The sequence below is a fragment of the Gymnoscopelus microlampas genome, assembly GCF_963454915.1.
Source record: "Gymnoscopelus microlampas genome assembly, chromosome: 18".
Taxonomy (NCBI): domain Eukaryota; kingdom Metazoa; phylum Chordata; class Actinopteri; order Myctophiformes; family Myctophidae; genus Gymnoscopelus; species Gymnoscopelus microlampas.
In genome coordinates, this window is record NC_139955.1 from 25640461 (window position 1) to 25667137 (window position 26677).

The 26677-nt window shown below is 42.4% G+C and overlaps 2 protein-coding genes across 3 annotated transcripts; both read right to left on the reverse strand.

Moving 5' to 3' along the window:
• Nucleotides 1-9: 9 nt before the first annotated feature.
• On the reverse strand, nucleotides 10-4420 carry rtn4rl2b (reticulon 4 receptor-like 2b; the record flags this gene model as incomplete). Its single annotated transcript, XM_084086066.1, has 4 exons — nucleotides 10-885; nucleotides 1467-1700; nucleotides 1958-2184; nucleotides 4357-4420. 4 exons carry the CDS (start codon nucleotides 4418-4420, stop codon nucleotides 10-12), a joined length of 1401 nt encoding a protein of 466 aa, XP_083942192.1.
• A 4629-nt stretch (nucleotides 4421-9049) lies between these two features.
• On the reverse strand, nucleotides 9050-25531 carry slc43a3b (solute carrier family 43 member 3b). Of its 2 annotated transcripts, none has more exons than XM_084041273.1 (13): nucleotides 25428-25531; nucleotides 24767-25045; nucleotides 23068-23197; nucleotides 20691-20737; nucleotides 20522-20598; nucleotides 19080-19172; nucleotides 18820-18959; nucleotides 18067-18194; nucleotides 17121-17276; nucleotides 14057-14164; nucleotides 12759-12945; nucleotides 10918-11041; nucleotides 9050-10389 (listed from the first exon to the last, which is right to left on the reverse strand). In XM_084041273.1, the coding sequence occupies exons 2-13, from the start codon at nucleotides 24951-24953 to the stop codon at nucleotides 10252-10254; spliced, it is 1515 nt and encodes a 504-aa protein (XP_083897399.1). In that variant the 5' UTR covers nucleotides 24954-25045; nucleotides 25428-25531; the 3' UTR covers nucleotides 9050-10251. The 2 variants fall into 2 exon arrangements, with proteins under 2 accessions (XP_083897399.1, XP_083897400.1); XM_084041274.1 differs by having other exon boundaries at nucleotides 24767-25039; nucleotides 25428-25523.
• Between the last annotated feature and the right edge of the window lie 1146 nt (nucleotides 25532-26677).

Sequence of the window (26677 nt, forward strand, 5' to 3'; positions counted from 1 at the left end):
TGGAGAAATTCAGCCAAAGAGGAGATGGAGGGAGAATGTTGCTATTGAGAAGGAGAGAAGGGAGAGGAGAGACGGGATGTAAAGGGAGGAAGACGAAGAAGGGAAGCCTGGGTTGTCATAGCCTGGTGGGCACTCAAGTTCAAAGCAGCGGACGGTGGCATCTTCGTTGCCGTAGTTGGTCCAATATTCTTCCTGGTCCAGCTTAGGCAGGGCCACCTCATCGTCTGAGAGTTCGTACTTGGAGGAGAAGGAGGTGGAGGCCGGGTTGCTTGGGGGGAGCTTGGACTTGACCGAGGAGAAGGGGAAGGCTTTGACGGTCTCCGAGCTCTTCTGGTACATGGACTTAGAGGAGGCAGCCGGCTTGTTCTTGGAGAACCACCAGCGGGTCTTTTTACTGAAGGTGGTGGTGGTGCTCCCGGTCAGGGAGCCAGGGTCCGGCATGGGGCAGAGGGCAAAGTCCATCTCCCGGAGGAATCGGAGGTCCTGGCCACGGTGCGGAGACGGCGAGGTGCACATCAGCTCGGAGGAGGAGATGCGAGCTTTGCGGAACCACTCCCACAGAGGCTGTGCCTCACAGCCACAGGACCAGGGGTTCCCATTGAGACGGAGGAACTGGATGCCCTGGGTGTCCGTCATGGCCTGGCCCGGCAGCTCTGCCAGGGAGTTGTTAAACAGGTAGAGGATGGTCAACCGGCCCAGGTCACGAAAGGCCCGGCGATTGACTTGCCTTATGCGGTTTTCATGGAGAAGGAGGCGGTCCAGATTGACCAGGCCTCGGAACGCGTTCTCCGACAGCACACGGATGCGGTTTCCATGCAGGAAGAGATGATTCAGGTTGACCAGATCTGAGAACAGGTCATCTTGCAGGAAGTGGAGTTGGTTCTCCTGAGCATAGTGAAAGCATAGCAAGATTTAGTACCATATAAAAGCAAGGTGGAAGGAATTAGTGCTGGGGTGATGGCAGAAATTGTGCATGGGATCTCCTAAAATAATTAGTTGCATCCACTGGTTTCAGTTTGTTTCACTAGGAAAGGTATAAGTTGTGCTATATTATGTCTTTAATTAACTGATTAAAGTCACTTTAATTCCATGTTTGATTGAGTAAATAAGTGCTGTGCCACCAAATCATCATCTAAGCTGTATTGAGAGAACCCATCCAAAATGTGTTCTCTTGTGCACTGTGCAGGCCATACAGTGTGCCTGCGCAAAGGTTTTAACTTACTTTCTTTCACACTAGATTTACGTATGCTTCCTCTATTTGTATTGCAAGCGTGCCTGCACAAATGCACATGCATAACTATCCAATACTGTGTGAGTGTGTGTGTGTGTGTGTGTGTGTGTGTGTGTGTGTGTGTGTGTGTGTGTGTGTGTGTGTGCGTGTGTGTGCGTGTGTGCGTGTGTGCGTGTGTGCGTGTGTGCGTGTGTGCGTGTGTGTGTGTGTGTGTGTGTGTGTGTGTGCTTTGTACCTGCAGGTAGAGGAACTGCAGGCTATACAGCTTGTGGAAGAGATCATGGGGGAGAGAGGCCAGCTTGCAGCGGTGCATGTGCAAGCTCTGCAGCTTCTCCAGACCCCTGAAGGCTCCACCTTCCAGTCGGTGCAATGAAGGGTTGTCCCCCAGATCCAGCTCTTCCAGCACCCTGAGGTTACTGAAGGCCCCCGCCTCAATCCATGTGATGTTGTTACCGTACAGCCACAGCACCTGCACAAAGGTGAGGGAAGGCAACGAAGGGAGATGGTGAAACTAGTCAAGAGGTATAGAAAACAGCGGAAGTGTAGAAAAAAAAGGGGGGGAAAAGAACAAGGAAGGGACAAATTGACTAGGTTTACTGTACCTAACAATTGAGTGAAAAAAGATAAACAATACTTCTACACACACAGACACACAAAACATGAGACCACAGCAGACACACAGTCATCCGCATGCACATACACACATTCTCCTTCGCCATCCTCTACCTGTGTCTCAAATCCAAACGAGTCTGCGCGGAGCTCCGTGATGCGGTTGTTCTGTAGAAAAACGCGCTGCGAGTCATAGGGCACACCAGCTGGCACTATGGTGAAGTTCTGAGACTGGCAGCTGACTGTCATGGGTGTTGGGTAGCATACACACAGCCTGGGGCATGCCCCCGCACCACCTGGCTTCACCACCACCAGCCACAGCACCAGCCATAGGGACAGTCCGCCTGGATTGAGGGGGAAAAATGGAGTGGTGGGATTTGATTAGACAGATCTTTACTGAACCCAATGGTATATTTAGCAATATGGGGATGAAAAACAAGAGGATTGAGGGTGATGGGTCATGGAGAAAACTCAAGCTGTGTTTAAAATGCTCTCATTGGCTTCACCTTAAGCCATATAGCTACTTTATGTAGGATGAATAGCGAAAAGACAATCTACAAGCTTGTGAGATCTGTTATTTGTTTTACTCATTTAGAAAATGTATATTCATTTATTTATTTAGCCTATAATGACATGTTCCAAATGGGACTCCGGTTGAAAGTGGTTAAGAAGGAACCTGTCATGTTAATTAGTCATATGGCTATCTGTTAACAAGACAGAGGGAGGGAGACCCTGACAGAGAAAGATATATTGCTTTCAGTGCTTTGTTGTTGTTGTCTGCCAGAGAGGCACTGACGCACATGACTCCACAGCACCGCACCGAAGTGTGACTTATTGATAGTCCTGGGAGCACTGGATCTCATGCATAATAAATCAGATGACATTATGAATCATTCGTCCGTTCATGTCTACTGTAACTGATCGCACGCGTTTCAATCTCCCAAAACAAAACAGCAAAAAACGAGGCAAATCCGCCAACCCTGGATGACTTAATCTGGTAGTCTAGTTCACTGTTTCGGACCAATTTTTATGAGTAAATAAATATCCCTTTATTTATTTTTTTGTTTTCTATACATTTTGGTTTTAATTATTATTATTTCAAAACATATTCCAAAAAATTCAAAAGAATTTCATAGATTAGAAAAGAAAAAGAAAATCAAAGAAATTCCATAAATTGAAAAACAAATGTTTTAAGAAGTAGTGAAAATAGACGATCTACAAGCTCATAATGCTGCAGGAAGGGACACACACACACACACACACACACACACACACACACACACACACACACACACACACACACACACACACACACACACACACACACACACTGTGAGCTTGTAGATCTGCTATTTTCACTAGTTTGGCTCCTGCATGGGCAAACGTCTAATCTCACTCTTGGGTCTTGAGCTAAAACGTTTGGGAACCACTGGCCTATAGTTGACTCCAGGCTACATCAAAAGAGTGTAAGGACACGCGTAAAACCAAACCATAGTAACCAGACCTGGGTCGGGTTTGTTTGTCATGAATAATCCAGAAGCACCTTGGCAATAAGCTCGAATAACAGCGACACAAAGGTGTCCCCTGCCCGCGGGAAAAGTACATGCATGAAATAATAAATGGGTTCCCATTCATATGCTGTGCGCAAGATTTTCCAGCGGCTCACCTTCTGACCTTTAACAACTCGGCCCATTAACTGACATGGAGATCTCAGGTGCGGGCAATTAAGTGAAAAAAGACACCTTTCCGGAGCCTGGTCTCTGTCACTGTAAAACAATACTTATTTACCCCAATAAATCCCTGTCTGGCTCAGCAAGTGGTTAGTGTCATGCGAATAACAAATCCACTGCTATTAAATTCACGTGCGTAATAGGCCTACATCTCACATTTAATATATTTACCCAACGTGGAGATACACATGCACGTAAATGTTAAGTTATAATATTACATTGTTTTGATCACGAATACATTTTCTAAACTAAACGAAGCGTTGTACTGTACAGAAACATATGAGCCACAAAGAATGTGCCACGCTAAAGTTGCCATCTGACGCATGATTGAAATGTTCATATGTTGTATGCAAATCCTTTGCGATGTGTTTTTATCTGAGAAATTATGCAAAAGCCAATCAGCCCACGTAAACAAAAACTCCACTAACACCACAAGCATAGTTAATTAATAGAACATATTTACTTAGTGGAAAACATAATGAAAACTCACTCATAATGAAAACATAATGAAAACTCACTATTTCATATGGTAACGATGGTGTATTTATGTATTATTATTATTATTATAATTGTTTGGGGATAATTAAGCAAGTGCAAGGGTAGCTATGTGTGTGTGTGTGAATGTGCGTATAATAGTGTATGTAATGTATGAAATGTATGTTACAAAAAAAATACATAAAAATATTATTTAAAAATATATAATTGCCTAATAATAAGACAATCAGCTCACGTAAACAAAAACTCCACAAGCATAGTTGATTAATAGAAAACATAATGAAAACTCACTCTTGAAGTTGTGGCGGATGGAGTTCCGAGAGTTCATCCTCCTCACAGACCAGCGAGTCTCCATCATCTCGAACCAAAGCCGAAAGCGAGTTAGCCTGAGCGGCGTGGAGGTGCCTGCTGTGCTGCTATCTGCTGACGATCAGCTCTGGTGAGTCGGAGTGGCTTCAGTGAGTGGTGATGCTTGGGCAGGATTCCCGGGAGTCGGTTAAATACTCGTGCTGGTCTCTCGCCCACGGCCGTGGGCAGAGTAGGAATCTCTCATACGTCACCAGTGGTGTAACGTACATTTACTCAAGTAGGCTACTGTACTTTTTTAAGGTAGGCTATATGTTGAGTATTTCAAATTTTCAGTACTTTTACCTCTACTAACCACCAGTAACATTTCATATCCTCCAGATGTTTCATAGTTATTAATTAAAAATAATAATAATAATAATAATAATATATTTTATATGATAACTATGATTTTAATGATAACTTTTACAGTATACTACTTTATACTTTTGGTACTTTATGTACATTTTGATACCAATACTTTTGTACTTTTAGTCAAATACATTTTTAATTCTGGACTTTTACTTGTAACAGAGTATTTCTACATTGCAGTATTGATACTTTTACTTGAGTAAAACATGTTAGTCCTTTTTCCACCACTGTAGGCTACGTCACCATGCAGTTGGACGGGGGAGAGGCTGGAGGGAGAGAGGATGAGTTGTTCACAGGAGGAAGCGACAAGAAAGGCGGGTTACGTGCAGTTTAATGGGGGTGCGGGCGGCACGATTCCAAAGATGGACTCATGCGGGGGAACGCAAACAACAAGATACAACAAACTTGTAGAATTGGCACCAACATCAACGTTGTCTGGCTCATTCTGTGCAGATCAGCTTCTTGGAACATGAAATTAAAATATTGCTACGATATGATGCGACTTGCGAGGCCCAGGAGATTTTGATCAGGAGATACAAAAATGGAATAAATATGAATTCCATTTGTGATGAATAGAATTGGCATTTAAGTGGCATTTTACGCAAAGCCAAAACCTACCACTTTCGTTTTGCCTCCTTATTTCTAAACACCCAACCTCATTCCGCTTAATGCCCAAATAAGGACGGATGTAGTGTGACCTTTGGCTGCAATGACGATGTTGTCGTTTTCTGGTACACTATGTCCGTTATGCGCCACTATGCACCAGACAGTTGAATAACACACCACCTGACTGAAGGGTTGGTTGATTGATTGATTGATTGATTGATTGATGTTTTTATTGAAAGGAATGCATATGTATGAACAAATTTAACAAAGAAGCTCGAGAGCATATTTCCATTGTGGTCCTTCTTTGAGTGCAAATGTGCTTATAATCTGAGTGACATCACATGTATTGTATTGGGAGGGGGGACTAGCAGAGTGCAGAGACATACTGTACAGAAAAATCTAATAAATAGTAGGCTACATACATGGCAGTAGTGGTGGAGTTAGAAGGCCGCTTGGAATTCGGAAGGATACCGGTTCGATCCCCCTGTGTTACTGACGAAGTGTCCTTGAGCAAGACACAGAACTCTATGGACCATTTACAAGTATTTGATTTACTAGTCAGTCTATAAGCATGGATGTAATCTAATGTCCATTTGCCAGTGTTTCTCACTTTAGTGTAAGTCATTTACTGTACAAAATTGCATGACAAGTGGGCTGGAACATGCATTATGATATAATATGTTAGATGTGAGTGTGAGTGTGAGTGTGTTTTAGGGTTTTAGTCAATACTGTATTTGAGTCCTTTCTCTCACACGGGTCAAGGAAGGCTGGTGATTTACATGACACCAAGATGCACATGTTCTGTCCAACACACACAAAAGCTGCCTGCAAGGTCATCACTAACTACAAGCTGTGTGCGCATGACACAAGGAGGGGGGGGGTTGTGTGTGTGTGTGTGTGTGTGTGTGTGTGTGTGTGTGTGTGTGTGTGTGTGTGTGTGTGTGTGTGTGTGTGTGTGTGTGTGTGTGTGTGTGTGTGTGTGTGTGTGCGCCCGCACGCGCGTGTGCGCGTGCACGCATACATGTGGATTTACATAGTGTTGATGATGTCATTGTATGTCTTTAAATGTCTTGATGAATTGAATACACAGGACCACAATGGAAACAAGCCCTTAGGGCTTTTTGTGTTATGCTTTTTGAATCATTGTATAATCGTACCACTGACTGTGCTATTTGCAACCTGTTAATAAAGTATTATTCAATCAATCAAAAACAATGTTTCTTGAACGGGGGAGGAAGGACACTCACCAGGCAAGCATTAGTGGTCTCCATGGGAAGGCTGTGGGAGCGATAAGGCTGTGTGTGCGTGTGTGTGTGTGTGTGTGTGTGTGTGTGTGTGTGTGTGTGTGTGTGTGTGTGTGTGTGTGTGTGTGTGTGTGTGTGTGTGTGTGTGTGTGTGTGTGTGTGTGTGTGTGTGTGTGTGTGTTTCTCCATACTTTGTGATGACACATTAGCCCACATGTTTACAAGCTCATTAAATCACATGTGTGATCTGTTGATGACCCATCCAAGGAGTCAGAGGCAGAGCTCATACAACCTTTACCACACATGGATGAGAACACACACAGACACATACACACACATGTGCTCGAGCGCGTACACGCACGCACGCACGCACGCACGCACGCACGCACGCACGCACGCACGCACGCACGCACACACACACTAATCAAGAATCTTGACATTTGATTCTTGACACCCATCCCCATCCCCACTCACACCCCTACCCCCACGCATGCATGCACATGCACAAACACACACATGCACACGCACGCATGCACACACTCATTTGTACACGCACCTCTTTAAACACCCACCCTCTAATTCACATCTCTCAGTAGTGTATGGTGTTGTAACCACATGCATCACTGTCACTTGCTCTGGTGCATGTCCAGAATATCTGATTCTGTGCCCACTGCCCAGATCTAAACATGCAGCTGACTCTCTCTCACACACACACACACACACACACACACACACACACACACACACACACACACACACACACACACACACACACACACACACACACACACACACACACACACACACACACACACACACACACACACACACACACACACACACACACACACAGTGTACACCACATTCATGTGAATAGATTTCATGGCCTGCATCTTTTCTTGGCTGTGTGTGATATAACAACTTGCTGTAGACACTGTTCCATGCGGCCTAAGCTCATGGAAATCTATTGGGGCGGCAGTGGGGCGGCAGTGGCTCAGGGGTAGAGTGGTAGAGTGGCCGGGTAGTGTGAACTGGAAAACCGCAAGGTTCCCAGTTCGATCCCGGGCTGGGGCGCTCCCCTAGAGTTAGTGTCGAAGTGTCCTTGAGCAAGACACTGAACCCCTAAATGCTCCCGATGAGCAGGTTGGTGCCTTGCATGGTTTCCTCCGGCATCGGTGTATGAATATGTGTGTGAATGGGTTAATGGCACAATCAATGTAAAGCGCTTCGGAGAGAAGCGCTATATAAATGCACCATTTACCATTTACCATTTACACACACACACAAACACAGCTAATCTCTCAACCTCTCTATCGTTCTCTTTTGCTCTGTTGTCAAGCCATCCACCCTTGTCTCGGTTTGTCTCGCTGTAGACATTCACTCACTCTCCTCTCTCTCACACACTCATATACAAACATTGTGTCATGAAGATCTCCCTGTGTGCAGACACGTGTATGTGTGTGGACGCCAGCACTTGTGTTTCTGCCTGATAGAGTAAGGGCTGAGTATACGTCCAACTTTCGGCTAGGCTGTCTTGTTTCTGAACTGTCCACAGCCCTCCTCTGAGACACTCAAAAATAGCCCACCTATAAAATATTAGATCTATAATATTATAGTTCTGATATTTTCGCAGATTATTCACAGCTCCATGTGTGAGGGGTCAAGTGCTGAAGATGAGATAATCTTATCTGATGAACCCACTCACCTCCTGAGCAGAATGGAGATCATCTGTGTAGTTCCCACCAGAGCAGATGGGAAAGTACAACATGTGAGACCATTCATTATTTAATCTTTGCTAATCTCACTGTCAGTGTCAATACAGCAGCAGTCACACAGATTCTTACAGTTTCTGACAGACCAGCTTGTCTGAATCTGTGCAGTATGTGTCATGAAGATATTTTTTTTATCTTGTTCCATTTGTTCAACAGATTCAATCTGTCCAAATCAGAAAAAAAGATCATAGATGGCTTATTTTTATCCCTGACTCAACACCCTCACATTCTATTCCTGTCATCCATTTGTTCATGTAATCTTTCACTTTAAAATAGTCACAACCGGGTTGTGATCATTGATGACGTATGTATAGATGCGCACACACGCGCGCGCAGGCACGCACGCACGCACGCACGCACGCACGCACACACACACACACACACACACACACACACACACACACACACACACACACACACACACACACACACACACACACACACACACACAGTACACCACATTCATGTGAATAGATTTCATGGCCTGCATCTTTTCTTGGCTGTGTGTGATATAACAACTTGCTGTAGACACTGTTCCATGCGGCCTAAGGTCATGGAAATCTATTGGAATGGGAATGTATCTACAATCATAACTGCATACGAGAAGTGAGCCTGTAAGCATGTAGGAGGATGCAGTCTGCAGGTACTTATTTTTTAATTATAGAACTAACAGCAGCACAGTAACATAGGTTTCACAGGCACTTATTTGTAACGATAATTGAAGTGTGTGTCTGTGTGTGTGGAAATGTTCATGTGTTTTGGAGACGAGCAGCATGAGGTAAATTCCATCTTCCTTCTTCAGCTCCACACACCTCTGTGTACCATGGGCTCTGTACTGAGGAAAGTGCACCCCACCCACAATCATTGTGCTATCTGGGGACTTCGGAAACATTGGGATATATTATACTGAAATTTGGCAACAAGATTTTACTGTTGGTCGAAATATATATTCCCCCCAGTGTTAAAAAACATTTGATTTAACACTACATCTGCATACTTTTGCAGCATTTCCAATATTTGGTCAGATAACACATTTGAGACATGGCACATTATTATAATACAAACTTAAATCTAGTGCTTATTTCTGTGTAAAAAACGATTTCTATGAGGCATTTCCCTTTAAAAGAAAGTACATGTATACATGTACTACTTAAAATGTAGGAAAACAATACTGATAGACTATATCAGAGGCAACATGAAGCATTAAAATACAATTGTAGCAGCAGCACATGAAATTTCAGATATAAAAGAGATTCACTGTTTGAGTAGGCATATTAGCACTATGTCACTTTGCATAGTCAGTCAGCGTTAGTGCAGAAAAGGGTCTTGGAAATTCAACCAACATGCTCTAACACAAGCACATAGAGAGAGAATGTAAACAGACCTGGTCCATGATTTCTGACATCTGTCAGATAAATAAAAAATCATGTGTAAAACAAGCAGATGTGTCCTGAAAATAAACGGCTGTCTTTCCTTGTTGGAAATTCTATATACTGTACATAAATACATAACATTTACCAGGGAATGTATAACCAAAACGAAAATGTCTCCTCAAAGTTATGTCACAGCAAACAATAATTATATTTCCGACCTCCACTGAGTGTGTTCATTGGCTACAAGTGTGCCAAATACAAAGAAAGAATTTGAATGAGACAAATGCAGAAAAAGAGCAAGAAGAGAGAACATATTTGAGAAATATTATGTGTGAACAGTTAAACAATATAGTAAATGTTGATGAGTTCAATATAGAACTCATCAACATTTACCAAACAAAATGAATACGAGGTAAGGCTTGTAGAATGATGGGGTTGAAGAAGCAGTGGATTGTCAGGGCTTGGCTTCTCTTTTCATTGTGCGCCTTCACCAGGAGCCAGTGAGGAAACATTGACTTTGGTTCTCCCATCAGCCAGGCGACGGCAGTGCAGGTAGACGTAGAGGGGATGAATGAACGCGAGCAGGCTGATCAGGGTCAGTGCTACATTCACCTGTATGGGTAGACAGAGGGAATGAGTAAATGCGAGCAGGCCTCAAGGGCCCCAAATCTTTTCGGCGCGCATTGCAAGGCCCCTCTGGGCATGTTTGCCTAGGGCCACCACAGACCCTAGGATCGGCTCTGCCTAGAAAGGAGGGTGTGACGAAGGAAGTGTAGTGAATCTGATGAAAACTAATTGACTGAGTGAGTGTGTGTGTGTGTGTGTGTGTGTGTGTGTGTGTGTGTGTGTGTGTGTGTGTGTGTGTGTGTGTGTGTGTGTGTGTGTGTGTGTGTGTGTGTGTGTGTGTGTGTGTGCGTGTGCGTGTGCGCGTGCGCGTGCGCGTGCGCGTGCGTGTGCTTGTGTGTGCAAGCTCAACAGTGCAACAAGGCTCTGCTGTCCGCACCACCCTCTATAGCCCAGTCTGTGATGAAGGGCACTGCTATGGCAGCGTAGGGCGAATGTCAGGTTTGTAAACGCCTGAGATACTTGTGGTATCCTCCTCTAGGATTACTACCAAAGGGCGGTCCGGTCCGTACTTACGTAGAATGGGTCACCTCCCAAGGGTCCTTTAACCAGAGCGACACAGGGGTACTGCAGCAGCGAGAACACCGCAGACAAAGCCATGGCCAGGCCATACAGCTTCCCAAAGTGACATGACGGGAAACTACACACACACACACACACACACACACACACACACACACACACACACACACACACACACACACACACACAAAATACACGCATTAGGAAATACAGAGGGCAATTAGGTAGGTACAATTATTTTGTGCTTGCTTCTCATGAAATATTATTAATATAATATCATTTTAAATTAGAATAAGAGTGTAAGTAAGGGTAAAAAACTATAAACTATATGAAAATATCAAATATGCAAAGTGTGCCGCAGTCTCTTGTGAAAATAAAAAAACATATGAAATAGCCGCAGACATCAAATATGCATAGAATATATTGGAACGGGAATGTATCTACAATCATAACTGCATACGAGAAGTGAGCCTGTAAGCATGTAAGACTGATGTGGCCATCTAGTGGCCGCATTTTGAATAACTAAACAGGATATAAAGTGCAGCAGAAGTTAGGTACAGTAGGGGCTACAATGGGTGGAAATGTACAGACATGTGCGCGGCAGGGCTCAGTGCCTATTCAGCAGCCTGGTATAGCCTTTGTCTGTTCATTTGGCATTTGATACTGCAGTATCGCCTGTCTGACGGTAGCAGGGTGAAGCAGGGTGAACAGATTGTGGTTGGGGTGTTGAGTGTCTTTGATGTTCTGCTTAGCCTTGGTTAAGCACCACTTGGCAGCGATGGAAGAGGTACTCTGATCTGATTTGTACTTAATCCCAAATTTTACCTCAGTGAAAGCACAAAAGTATTGTCATCAAAATATAATGAGTACCAAAAGTAAAACTCATTATGCAGAAAACAAGCTGTTTTTGCTAATTTCTTTTTCAAAAATAGTTGCTCTACACAAACTCACAACGCATCATATCATGACGTTGTGAGCTCGTTGGATATTTGCCTCTGAGATGTAGTGGAATAGAAGTATATAGTATCATATTATAAAAAGTGTCATAAAAATGGTAACACTCAAGTAAAGTAAACGTAGCCATACTTTCCGCCACTGCTGCAGTAGTATACAGTATGTCCTGGGGGGAGGGAGGCTCACTTCACACAATGTGTACAATAGAATGTGAGATTGTGTGCTTTTGGGTGTGTGTGGGTTACATGAGTTTGTTTGTTTGTTTGTTCGTGCGTGCGTGCGTATGTACGTACGTACGTGCGTGCGTGCGTGCGTGCGTGCGTGCGTGCATGCAAGTGTGTGCATGTGCGTGCGTGCAAGTGTGTACGCAGTGGTGGAAAATAACTAAGTAAATGTACTTAAGTACTGTACAATTTTGAGGTATTTGTACTTTACTTAAGTATTTCCAATTTCCAATACTTTTACTTCTACTCCACTACATCTCAGAGGCAAATATTGTACTTTTACTCCACTACATTTACTTGAAAACTTTAGTTACTAATTACTTTTCAGATATAAACTATGATATAATGAAACATACATTAACCACTTTAGCCCTATCTTATACCTAGGCTATTTGAAAATAGCCGATCTACAAGCCGATGCGACGCGTTGTGAGCTTGTAGATCTGCTATTTTCAAATATTTAGTACTTTTACTTTTGGTACTTTAAGTACATTTTGATGCCAATACTTTTGTACTTTTACTCAAGTACATTTTTAATTCTGGACTTTTACTTGTAACAGAGTATTTTTATATTGCAGCATTGGTACTTTTACTTAAGTAAAGAATTTGAGTACTTTTCCCACCACTGCAAGTGTGTACGCGCAGTGTGCCACTCACGCTATGCTGAGGAAGGCTGCGTTGCCACCGTACAGGAAGGAGCGATTGAGCACCTGCAGGATGAAGGTGAGGTACTGGAGGGGCAGGAGGGGTAAGGAGGCGCAAACAGAGAACAGCACACACTGCAGCGCCGTCAGGAACAGAGAGAGGACCGATGACCTCAGGTCTGCCTCTCGCTCACTCTCCCCTACACACACACATGCACCCACACACACGTGTGTGTACACGCACGCACGCACGCACGCACGCACGCAGCGCGCACGCACACACACACACACACACACACACACACACACACACACACACACACACACACACAATCACACAAACGTTTGTCTCACTGTCTTTGTTATTCTTTATTGACCTGTTTGTAACTTGCCAAACCTAACCCTTAAATGGCCTAAATCCTAACCCAGTGGTATGTACAGTAATAGGTGGCCCAACACTCAATTGAACTGGCCTGCAATTGATAATATCCGGCCAGGCAATAATTTACAATATCTGACCGTCCCACATATAGGCTATAATGTCAGAATAGAGAACCTGCCCCGACCTGAAGTGAATGACAGGCAGGTGTTTCACGTGCCGTTTATCTCCGTTTATAAGGAGGGACCTTGAGAAAAAGTTCCTGAAAGAGTTCCTTTATCTCTGTTATCTGGAGAATGTCTGTCTCCAGATAAAATGTTGTTGTTGTTAGTAGCATACTATTTGCAATACAGAAAGCTGCATTTTATAGCTACATGCATATAATAGACACATTCTGTCAAAACAATACAACATGTTCCATTTAGCCACCCTGATATTCTGACTTGTCGTTTGCTTTAACCGTGCCAATGTGTTGATCGTCTGCAATTTGCCTGAATCCATGTAAACGCAGCATAAGATCAACACACAGGAGTGTTTCACAACAGTGGGTCGGGACACATTTTTGGGTCATAAATATACCCTTATATATTTCCTAAGGCCTATATTTTTCTCTTTCAACCACCCCCCCCCCTCTCACACACACACATACACAAAATACATTTTTACAAATGTAAAAATTGGAGACTTTTAAAATATTTTTTCAAATAAAATAAAAAACTAAATCCATAAAAAGAAAAAAAAATCCATAACTTTTCAAAAGTACTTAAAATAGCAGATCTACAAGCTCACAAGGTGTCACATTGCGACATGTTGTGAATTTGTAGATCGGCTATTGTAGCTTTTTCTGAAATAGGGCTTCAGTGAATAATTCATTTTTGTTTTAGGGTTCATTTTGTTTTTCTGGCTTCACTGTTAGCTGCCGAGAGTTTTACCTGCGGCTCTGGGCTTGCCCTTGTGTCTGTCAAAGATCAGTCCGTTCCAGGGAGCACACAGCACACCACACAGCTGGGTCGAAGCAAATGCATTGAGGTACTGGCTCACTGCAAGGACACGGAAGCCATGGAAGAGACCGTTAGACGAAATAGAATGCAGCATCACTAATTCAACAATGTACCTAATCAACATTGTAATCCGTACCAGTGTGACATATCAGTAGCAGTGTAAGCTGTCAGTACTTTGTAACCTGTCAGTATCTCTGAAACCTCTCAGTATCTGGCTAACCTTTCAGTACCTGTGTAACCTGTGAGTACTTTAAACCTGTCAGTACAGGGGTTGACAGTGGTTCAGGTGGTAGAGCGGCTGCTTCGGAAACAGAAGGCTCCCAGTTCCAAACCTTGAACCACGGAACTGCTCCTGATGAGCAGGTTGCTGCCTTGCATGGTTTCCTTTGCCGTCTGTGTGTGAATGTAATGTAATGTAAAAGGCGCTATAAAAATACACCATTTTACCATTTTAGTACAGTATAAATAATAATAATAATAATCTTTATTTGAATAGCACCTCTCAGACGATGTGAGACTGGAATACCTCACATCTCTCAATGGAAATGATGTGAAGAGAAGTTTTGGATTGTGAGGATTGGTAGCTATGAGATGAGAGAAATAGTTCGATCTCTCCTCTTTTATGGTGTTGTTTACATTTTTTAAGAGCAGTTTCATGGTGGTGAAATTACATATGACATACACGTTCTGCATGTCTACATGCCCTTCTTATGACCCGGACACGGTCATTAATCCATGGTGGAGGCTTTTTTGCTGGTGGAGAAGCTTTGGAGATTTTTTGGGGGGCTACGGTGTCCATAGATACAGTACAGCGTTGCATGAATTGCATAGTCAACTCGTCCACAGAGCACAGGGAATTTAGCAGCTCAAGCTGCTTGGAAGCCTGGTAGGTGCTGCAGAAACTCTGCATGGTCAGTGGAGTAATGGGCCGGAAGCATCTGGGGCCTCTCGGCATAGAGACCTCCGGCGCAAGGGGAAGTTTAAAAAGAATGGCGGCATGGTCAGAAACAGGCATGGTGGTGGTCTGGAGATCTAATAGTTTAACCATGATCATGGGTCGGGCTGGAGACATGTTGGGTGCAATTAAAAGTGTGAATCAAGTCTAAGAACTCGGATGCCAATTTATCATCTTGGACATCAATATGAATATTTATATCACCTAATAATAACATCTCATCATAATTGGTAATAATGATGGAAAGTAAGTGACCACATTCTGCCAAAAAAACGTTTGATTTGGGGGGGGGCGATATAACAAGCCAACGAAGATAGTGGGAAGAGAAGAGCTCGAAGTTCCCAACAGCAACCGAGCATTTGTGGCCGGTTTTATGAATGACAGCAGTGACCAATATGAATTTCCAGCAGGTCCTCGTCTGCTGGAATTCCAAAAGGAATAGCCGGGGGGACATGCCGCAATACGATCAATATCGGTATCTGTCCATGTTTCAACCAGGAAAAAGTCATGGCCGGTAATAAACTCAATAACTATAAAAGATTTCCTGGGGATGGACCTTAGTACAGGCATCCATTTAAAAATAATGTATGTCAGTACCTGTGTAACCTGTCACTACTGTATAAACTGTCAGTATACTGTGTAAACTGTTGTTGTAATGCCTTATTTATATCACCACAATAAAAAAAACGTATTGGTTGTAAGTTAACCACTTAAACCATATACTTCATTGAAGGGAGTTCCCCAGCGGTCTATATTACGCCGCTTCCTTTTTTCCCCCAACACCAAATCTCTTTCCGAAAACAGCCATTCTTCAAGCTCACAATGTGTTGCTTTGTGACATGCTGTGAGCTTTAAAAAATCAGTGTCTGACCTATGTTTGGGGGGGCGGACCAATTGTAAATATCCCATTTGTTTGTCTCCTACATAAAAATATATATTTCAAAAGATTTTCAAAAGGTTTAATCAAAAATGTCATCAATCAAAAAATAATTGAAAAGAAATAATAAAATAAATGAAAATAGCAGATCCACAAGCTCACAACGTGGCAAGAAGCGACGCATTGTGAGCTTGTAGATCTGCTATTTTTACTAGTTTGGGTCCCGGGCAAATGTCTAATTTCTCTTTTGGGTCTTGAGCTATAAAGTTTGGGAACCACTGCAATAGAGTGTTTCTAGACAGTTATTTGGGAAGAAGATTGATGACCATGAAATGTTTTTGTGGTCTGTTATGTAACATTGAGAATGTTTGTGTGTTTGTGTGCAAACTCAGATTCTTTCCTGAAGTAAAAGTTGCAATACCGCAATGTAGAAATACTCTGTTACAAGTAAAGGACCTGCATTCAAAATGTTACTGGAGAAAAAGTACAAAAGAGTTGGCAGCAAAATACAATGTACAAGTACTACATTTTTTCAGAGTTTGTAATACTTCAAAAATAAATAGTTGATCTACAAGTTCACAATGAGTCGTAATGCGTTGTGTTGTGAGCTTGTAGATCAGCAATTTTCTATGAGCTGAAGTATAAAATTGTGTTTGAGAGGTTAATGTAGGTTTTGTACTAATAATCTAAATCTATTTTGTTTTGTTTCATTCTTAACAATGTCTGTTTAAATCCTCATACCACCATGCGATAACTGTAATGTCTAATACACCCAAAAAAACGACACACAAGGATTCTGCTAATTACTTTGCTATTGTTGCTTATTTTGCTGTCCTTTCTTTTCTTTTCTTTTTTGTATTAATCTTAGTGTAATTTTTTGTATACTTTTTGGGGTATATACAAAATAAAAAGGGAATATAAATATTCATGTACTTGAATATTTTCCACAATAAAAAAATGTAAAATAATAATAATCTAAATCTGCAAAGTAACTAAGTAAGGCTGTCATATATTTGTATTGGAGTATTTGCCTCTGAGATATATAGTGGAGTAGAAGTATAAAGTACTGAAAATTTGAAATACTCAAGTAAAAGTACCTAGAATTGTACTTAAGTACAGTACGTGAGTAAATATACTTAGTTGCTTAGTGTGTGTGTTTTTACCCAGTGAGGGCTCTCCCATGGTCAGTCTCTGCAGCATGGGGTTGAGGGTGCCAATGAACAGGTAGTGTCTGAGCTGCATGACTGACAGCCACAGCAGGTGCCACAGAAAACACATGGATAGTGCGCACTCTCTGAAACTTTTCTCTGGCGGAGAGACTTCAATCATCCAGGAAAATAATAGAAAGCAAGACCGTGAAAGAGAACAGAGGAAAGTCGAGAAGTCAGTCTGCTGTGCAGTCAATGGTATATACCCCTTTTTTAGTAAATATCCCTTTTTTCGTATCCCACATATTTATTTATTATAACAAAATAATTTCATAAATAATATAAAAAAACAATCTAAGACATTCTATAATTGTAAAAAACAAATGGACCCTTACATGCAGTAAGGGTCCATTTGGAGTGAATTAAATGAACACTGAGGATTTTACCGTGTAGATTCGATAGTACACATCGTGGCGAATTGGGGGGTCTGTGGCCTAATGCAGTGGTTCTCAACCTGTGGGTCGGGACCCCAGGGGAGGCAGATGTGACTTATCTGCCCAGGGCAGTCCCCACATGATTTTTTTGGAGGTCCCCAGATGACAGTGAAGTGACAATTTAAGAACTTTTAAGACCTCTTTAATACAAAAGAAAAAAAAAGACCATTACTGCATCAAAAGTAATCAACAAACTATACTATACAAACTGGCCAACATTGGCCAAATTATCAAATAATATAAGAAAGAGGCAAACATTTTGAAAATAGCTCGTAGTCAAACAAAATTGAATGCCTCAACTCCTACATTCCAAGTACTTGTCAGGGAGCGGGGTCCCCAGTTCAAATATGATTATTTTGGGGGGTCACGGCCTGAAAAGGTTGAGAACCACTGGCCTACTGTATATCAAATTTGGGGTCCTTTAAATTAGACATGTTTGAGAATCACTTGTATCATACAATACAAACCTTTCTTTGGATGGCTCTCCTTGTCGAGTGGTGTATCCTGACTATCCTCTGGAGCGTCGTCACCCTGTACGTGACCTTTAGCTGCCTCCAGCTCAGGACTGATGGTTTTGGTTTTTCCACAGGTCACCCTGGCAGAGCAAAGGTTACACACACAGTACAATCCTTAATTGTTTGGCAGCGGACTCCCATCTCAAACATATTTTGTTCCAGGGACCCCCAAAAGTAAACATTTGAGTTGAAAAATATAAATATTCAAAGATTTTCAAGATTTTTCAAAAATAGCAGATATACAAGCTCATAGCACGGCACGAAGCGTTGTGAGCTTGTATATCTGCTATTTTTGAATAGCCAAATGTATAGCCAATTGTGCTATATATAGCTAAAATCTAAAATGACACAGCTGCTTTTCCGGTTTTAATGAAGCTGAAATATTTTACTTTTAAGTCCTGCCCAGGATTCGAACCTGGGTCTCCTGCACGAGAGACTTCTACCGATTCTTCAAGATGGAATGCCCACTTCATGAGCTTCTAGGGAGGGTCTACATTTGTCAATGAAAGAGTACAGGGAGACCACCTCCACCACTTCTGGGTTGCAACTTTAACGCCAAAGAGTGTAAAAATGGACACTCTTCCATTTGTGGACTCTTTGCAGTTAAATGAACACCATGGATGTTAAAGTGCTGCAGTGTCAAAGAGATCCTGGACAGACTAAAGAACCTTGGTTTCTTTAGTTGTTGTTTTTTTAATGTCTTACCCATATGTATAGCTGTCAGGTACGGGGTACGGAATCTTGGATCTGGGCATCAGGAGGAAGGTCCTGAGCAGGTGAATGACACCACAGGCAGACAGGAAGAGGAAGCAGTTCTGCAGAGAAACGCCCGACTCAACCAGCAACTAAAGAGGAAGAACAGATATATCTGATTTAATAACATAATTTCCCTCCTCTTCATCAGCACCTTCTTAGAAGATACTATACCTTCAGGTATTCATTTGTGACAAGGAGACATATTTTACCTTGATAACGAGGAAGATTGCTGAGGAAGAGTCAAAAGCTCCATTATATAGTGTGATGATGGTGGAGCGATGAGAGCCAAATAGGTTCCCGACCTGCAGTAGATAATGAGACGCAAGCTTACATTTATCCCAAAATTGCCAATGATGCACACAGCCAGAGGTAACGAGTGCAAAGACCTCATTCTGTCTGAGCTGACTGTCATGTTCTTCGTATATGCCTGCCCTGTCTTATGCATTCTTTCTCCAACCTCAAGAGCTGGTCCATAGCATGCATCTCAGTAACCCTTATTCCTACCGCTCCCTTTGCTACTCCCTTCTTCACACAAAAATGTTTTCTGGCTCATAAAGTCTCATTCTTTGGCATGTTTGCCGTATTTCCATTCCTATCTCATACTGTATCACTCCATTAAATGGAGTGCACAGATTATTCTTTGATCATATCGCAGGATCATAAGCATAGCCTTAAGCTGCCTTTGTGACCAATACAAGTGAATGGGTCCCGGTTTGAGGCTACGGACCCCCACCCCCCCACTGAGAAAGTTCAGGGAGCAGGCTTTCTCAAAACATATTTCCTGAAGATGGGTCATGGGACTGTTCTCCCTCATAGCTCATGATCATGATTCATGATGTTATTGCACTGTACCTTCACATTAGTATGGAGAGCCAGTGTGCTAAAGTCAGATTTAGCAGATCTGCAAGCGCACACCGCCTTGCGATGTGAAGCATTGTGAGCTTGTAGATCAACTATTTTTCTTTTCACTGTGCACCAGTCTTTCTCATTGTTTTCTATGGAGGACTGATAGAAAATGCTATAAGGGCACACTTGATGTTGTTCAAGCACCCCTGGCGTTGGGCACTTGCTTTCAAAGTTGAAGAAAATTTGAATTTGTCTTGAAGTGTGCAGCTCATTAATGTCTGTGATCTTGCAAATAAAAGGAGAAACTCTGTCACAAGGTCAATGATTGCATGTCAAAATTATGGAATCGTCTGGGGAACTCTGATTGGACTTTCGACTTGTCAATTGAAAATATCAACAGTGCAAAGACGCTGCTTTATGAGTTTTACTATTGGTTCATTTAATATTGCCTCTAATAGATCCATATTATAATGTCCATGTCCCCCTTTTTTGTCGATTTTCACAGTGGAGTGTGAGAGGAAATTGAAAAATAATTTGGAGCTTCTTAAACTAGGGACAGCGTAGACACAGCAGAGACACAATTGAGATGAAAACCAGCACATCGAAGAGAGATGGAGTGGCTGATTTTCGAAAACATAGGCAGGTGACATTTATTTTGTCAAAATGCTGCTTTGTGGTATTTTATGTATCAGCAACAGAGCTCACAACCTTTAAGTAGCAGGCAGGCAAGCGCTACCCAAGTGTGGGTAGAGGTCTCGAGTGGGAGACAAAGCCTAAAAGTGATATGGCAACTTCAGCTCCATACTTGCATGTTGCTGATCAGGAACAAGATGCCTCCCACAGCGATGAAGCAGAGAGCGGGGAAGAGGAGGTTGGAAAGGGCTGAGGGAGAAAATGTAATGTGAGCATCCACAACTGTAACTCATTGTCAGTCGTTCAATGTGAGCGTCTAGCAGGATGGAGGGAGGACTAACCTGAACTTGAGAATGCCACAAACAAGGTACCAAGGGTGTAGAGGAATCTGGTGGGAGAGAGAGATAATAACTGTACTTAAGGGCTAGTAAATGAATCACACACATAGGACGTTAAGGTGGGAGAGCGCACAAGAAGATAAGAAACAACACTAATAGAATGATTAACATTATTAAACAGGTAAAAGGACAATGTAAAGATCATATGTGGCTGTTGTTCAACATCTGCTTGGCATTGCTCAAGTGCAGGTTGAACCTTGTCACCTTTCCTCTTCTGCTGATCATTGTACTTGGTGCTTACTTGACCCTGTCTGGAAAGCCTTTAGCCTACATTAACTCTGTTTTCCTGGCCCTTCCCATGCCAGGGGTTCTGTCTCACCCCTCAACCTCTTCCTCACCTCCCTGTGTCTGACTATTTGTGCTCCTTGGCTTTTAATTTCCCCTCCACCCTCTCTTAGTGGAAACACATGGATGAGCTTATATGACCAACTAGAGGAGTTTGTTATCGCAGATTAGGTCTGGGAATGGAGATGGAGTCTGATAGATGGGGAATGTGAGTGTTGCTCAGCTTCTCCCTAACACCAACACACACACACACACACACACACACACACACACACACACACACACACACACACACACACACACACACACACACACACACACACACACACACACACACACACACACACACACACACACACACACACACACACACACACACAAACAAACCAACTCATCTAACGATTCACACAACCAGAGGCAATGAATGCAGATCTCAAACCCGTTTCTGTCTGACCTGTCGGTCAAGTTCTTTGCTAGCCCCATCTGTGACCTCATCCATCTTGTAGGCCGTGCTACAGCGATGGGTGAGGTCACAGATGGGCTAGTTCATTGCATGTTCCTTCGTAAACCTCAAGAGCAGGTCCATAGCAACTGTCACAGTAACCCTCATTCCTAGAGCTTCCTTTGCTACTGGGTCTTCACACAAACATTCCCACTGTGTGATTCTCTGGCTCGTAAAGTCTCATTCATATAGGCATGTTCATTGTGTTTCCATTTTGCTGCTGCTTCCCAGCTCACTGACCGCTCTGCCTGGCGACCTGTTACCCAGGAAACCTCCAGAGCATTGCAGCCTTCTGCAGAACCATTTTGACCTTGTTCTTTCTTTATGTTATATCGCACTAGTTTTATCTGTCCTTGTCCAGTTACCATGTATGAATGTGTTTTTGCGACTTGCATGCACACAGTCATGGCTACGCTCACTCTCATACCGATGGCATGAACATGCACAAACACGCACAAGCACAAGCTACAAACCATTTCTCCCCTCTTCCCAAGACTCCGATCTCTGCCTGTGTGACTGAACATCTGCTGCTCTTGCGAACACACAAACATGGCAACCCCACAGAGTTGACATGGGACTCGAAGAAAACCACAGGAATCACATATAGAAAAGAGGACAGAGCCAGAAAGAGAGATAGAAAGGCAGGAAGAGAGAAAAGAGACAGAAACAGAAAGGAGAGAGAAAGAAAGAAAGAAAGAAAGAAAGAAAGAAAGAAAGAAAGAAAGAAAGAAAGAAAGAAAGAAAGAAAGAAAATAGTTGTGTTTGCCAAAATATGTCAAAAAGGGTAAAAGATTAACTAATTATACAGAAAATGCTGTGTTCCCATTATCTTAACCACAACATGTAGACACAGTGAGGAAGGAGGGGAGGAAGAACAGTCATGCAGAGATGTACTGTAGAGGGGAAGACAGAGGCCTTACTGTCTGTAACTACACTGCGTTAATAACTGTTGGTCGCTGCACGGCCTGGTTCTCATTTCAGTTCACAGTGTCATGGCGGTGACACAGCATCAACACCTGTCATTCTTTTGGATCAGCTCCAGCACTGTTCTACAGCTCCATCCAAAAGGCATGAATCTTGAACAGGGTTTTGCTAAAGCATCAACAGACCAACATATGTTCGCAGTTTAACTTGATTCTTTTATACAATTTCCCCCTAGAATTCCAGTCACACCAAGAGGGTTTATAACGTGAACGTGATAAGGGCTTATTAGTGATCAATCATTAGTTCTGCAAATGAAATAAAAATAACACTTTATAAAAAGCTTATGAAGAGAAGTGTTAAGAAGCAAGTAAGAGCTCAAGTATAAGCTCAGGATGTGACATGTTGCTTATCAGAATTTGGCATTCAAATAAAGAAAAGTGATGTGACTTTTTATGCTATTTAAAACGGGTTAATTCTGTTGCCATCAATTTGCTGAAGGACTTAAGTTAAATTTCCACTTTATTACATATTTGGGGGGTATACTTATATTGGGACATTCACCCATTCTTCATCTGTTCATCCATCCAGCCAAACAATCAAACGACTCACATTCCAATCAGTCGAGCCACTGTAGTGCCGAAATGATCAAACAGGAAGCCATTAGGCAGTGTCAGGAAATTGTTCATAAAAGAGGCGATGGTGAAGACCAATGAGAACTGCTCATCCTGTCCACTGCAGTCTGAGAGAGAGAGAGAGAGAGAGAGAGAGAGAGAGAGAGAGAGAGAGAGAGAGAGAGAGAGAGAGAGAGAGAGAGAGAGAGAGAGAGAGAGAGAGAGAGAGAGAGAGCGAGAGAGGGAGAGGGGGTAGAAGAGAATAAAACAGTGCTGGGATTTAGGTAATGAAAGAGTGTGTTCAAGGAGGTGATAATGGAGCAGAAAAATCCACATGCTCACCCCTTGTGACCAGCGTGTGTGTGTGTGTGTGTGTGTGTGTGTGTGTGTGTGTGTGTGTGTGTGTGTGTGTGTGTGTGTGTGTGTGTGTGTGTGTGTGTGTGTGTGTGTGTGCGTGTGTGCGTGCATGCGCGCGCATGTGCCTGGGTGGCTGTGTGTGTCTGCAGGCATCCCTGCATGCCCCAGTTTGGATGCGTATCCTTCTTAGCACATATTACACATAACATGAGTAATGAACACGATTGTTAATAATGATGGTTTGGTGGAATAATTTTGTTGTGCTTTATACTTATCAGTGCCATATATTTGCTCAAATGGTGTGTAATACCCTATGCCAGGGGTCTTCAACAGGGGGTCCGGAACCCCTAGGCGGGTCCTCAGAGTTACTACATGGGGTCCGCCAAATCTTTGTGTGATAGGAACCTTTTTTTACATTAACCACTTGAACCCCAGCCCCTATTCTGAGGGGAACATTAGCCAAAATGAGCAGATCTACAAGCTCACAACGCTGCGAGGCGTTGCTTGTAGATCTGCTAATTTCGGTGAAGACGTTTGGTGTAGAAGGAAAGAATAGCGGACCAATTACAGAGCCAAAGGTCAAGTTTTCTAAGTACTGAGGGTTAAATGTCTGAAAGTACACATTAACATGCATCCAACATATTAATAGAATGTGTAAACAAACAAACAAAAAGCATCAATTGACACAACACTGATGATAGTGCTGTCAAACATCTCTATGAAGCTATCTATGCTATCTATGAAATCTATGAAAAGGTTTAATCTGCCACACAATATTATTTCATCTCACTCTCAGCTAAGGGGTCCTTGGCCTAAAAAAAGACCCCTGCCCTATGCGATTTTATTCTTCCTCTGTGAGCCTAAAGGATGGAGATGGCTTGAACATTGTTCCGGTTAATGACCCTTTACTCCTAATTAACACAAGTTTCAGAATTACATTATTGTGAAACATAAAATCATGATTTTCAATTACTTACAATTAATTGTGCCGACCTAATCCAAAGTTTAAAGTTTAAAAAAGCTAAAATTTAAAGATTTAAGAGAACACCATTATTGACTTCCACATGGATCTTGCCGTAAAAGGGGCTTGCTATAAACAGTATCAGATGGGGTAGATAGAAAGACATTCAAGTACCTTTTTATTTACTATCAAATGTACACTTTTTGGGAGGGTTTGTGTTTGTCTTGTGAGTTGTTGTTTTTTACAGAAAACTAGAAGGGTCTGTTTCTTTTTTATCACTGTTTATCTTATTCTGTAAGCTGTGACAATCCTTCAATAAATGTTAAATAAAAATAGACATTCAAGTGGAAATCTGAAGACCACAGTGAGCAGCACTTACCTATGACTTGTGTTCCGTTGACATCTGTTGTGTTGACACACAGCGAACTGAAGTAGCCCTCTGTCTTGAGGACAAAAACGAGGGAAGCCCATCCGAACAAAACCCCAGCGAAACACAGGCACTCCACCAGACCCGTAGCTAGGGTGAACCAGCGACGCACCCCTGAGCTGCCCTCACAAGTCAGCATCGTCCCTCAAGCTCGATAGATGGCAGTGCACTGCAGCACATCTGCGCACAGGAACACACAGTGGTGTCCTTAGTCAGCTTTCCTGACTTTACCTGACAGAAATGGAGAGGCAAAGCATTACTAAGCACCACAATGACTCATACTCACATACAGAAAATATGTTGTCACAAAGCAGGTGGAAAATGATCATGCAAGGAAAGGCAAGACAAGACAAGACATGAGCATCAAATGGAAACATCTTGGTTAGTTTAACACAAAAACAAAGAGTCCTGGTAGAATTCAAACATTGTCTGAAGTCATCCTTATTTAGATGATAATCCATTACAATGATGAGTTCAGTGACTGCCTGTATAGCACAATGCAGACAACAAATAACATTTCAACATTAAACCAAAAATTCTGGGAAAACAAAATGCATCACTGTTTAGTTGCAGAAAGAAAACACTGATTCACACAGATCATACAAATACTCACAGCTCAACAGTGTGGTTTCGCAAGCTCCTTTCACTAACAACTCCACGTCTCGCCCTTTGGCTCACTGTCTCTCTGTGGCTTTATACTTCAGCTCTTGCTTCCTCTTCTCCCCAAAGTTCCCTCCCCAAGCCCTGTTTCCCCTCCTCTTTCACTTTCTCTCATATAGAGAATGAACATTTCTGACTTCAGAGTTAGCAAAATATCAGTCCAAGTTCTACCCAAGCACACATTTCTGTCTCCTTTGACAATATTTGATTTTTTTTTCTCTCAAATATCGTTATCTTTTTTGGAACACATGGCAACATCTATGTCAGTGGTAGGCAATAGGCGGCCCATGGGCCAGAACTGGCCCGCTAGCAATAATATCTGACTACAATATCTGACTGTCCCACATAGACTATAATGTCAAATGGGTGACAATAAGTCAAATTTAGAATCTACCCCCACCTGGAGAATGCTTTTATCCATGTTGAAAGTGAATGACAGGCAGTTGTTCCACATTGTTTCTTTCCATATCCAAAAAAAGACCTTCAGCTCCTATTCTATGAAAGAACTCATTTGTCTCTGTTCAAAAGGGAGTATGACTGACTGTGTCCAGATAAAATGATCTTTTTAAACTTTGTAACGAACTGAACTAAATGTCCTCAAGTGCACCATTCAAGGATGTGGCCTGCACAAAATATTTTCTATCTAGCACCTGTAACGTTTGATTACACACACAGTTCTATCAGTGCAGAAACCTTTATTTACACAAATATGTATTTATTAACTTTTATATCGGGTTATTACAGTATATAGTTTATATAATATATAGTATATACAATATAGTTATTATTGTATAAGATGGTCTGCCGCAAGTTCTACTTCTTAAATTGCATTGATAATGTTCTGCCCACCATCTAATGACTTAGAAAAAATTGACCCGAGGCCAAACTTATTTGCAGACCCTTGATCGATGTACTATACATGCCAGGCTGCCCACAGCCTAACTTGGGCAGTTGGGCTACACCCAACCTTATCTCTACTTTTCACAACAATTTCACAGTAATTTCTCACATCTCATACTTGTAGACATTTTTACCACAGCAGCTAATTGGCCTCCACACTCCCCCTCCTGTAGAATGTAGAACTGCATGTGTTTGGGATGTCTGTGTAATTTTTTTAGTTTGTATTATTGTGGTATGAATTCATTGTCTTTTTTGTTATGTCCAGTATGTGTTATGTTTCTGGGTGTTACCCACGCCACGTGT

Bases quoted from the DNA above. Each gene is read 5' to 3' on its own strand.
- slc43a3b (XM_084041273.1), bottom strand. From the start codon at position 24,953: ATGCTGACTTGTGAGGGCAGCTCAGGGGTGCGTCGCTGGTTCACCCTA. The intron at 23,198-24,766 runs GTAAGTGCTGCT...TCTCTCTCTCAG, and splicing joins CAACGGAACACAAGTCATAG to ACTGCAGTGGACAGGATGAG. The intron at 20,738-23,067 runs GTGAGTCGTTTG...CTCTCCCACCAG, and splicing joins GTGGCTCGACTGATTGGAAT to ATTCCTCTACACCCTTGGTA.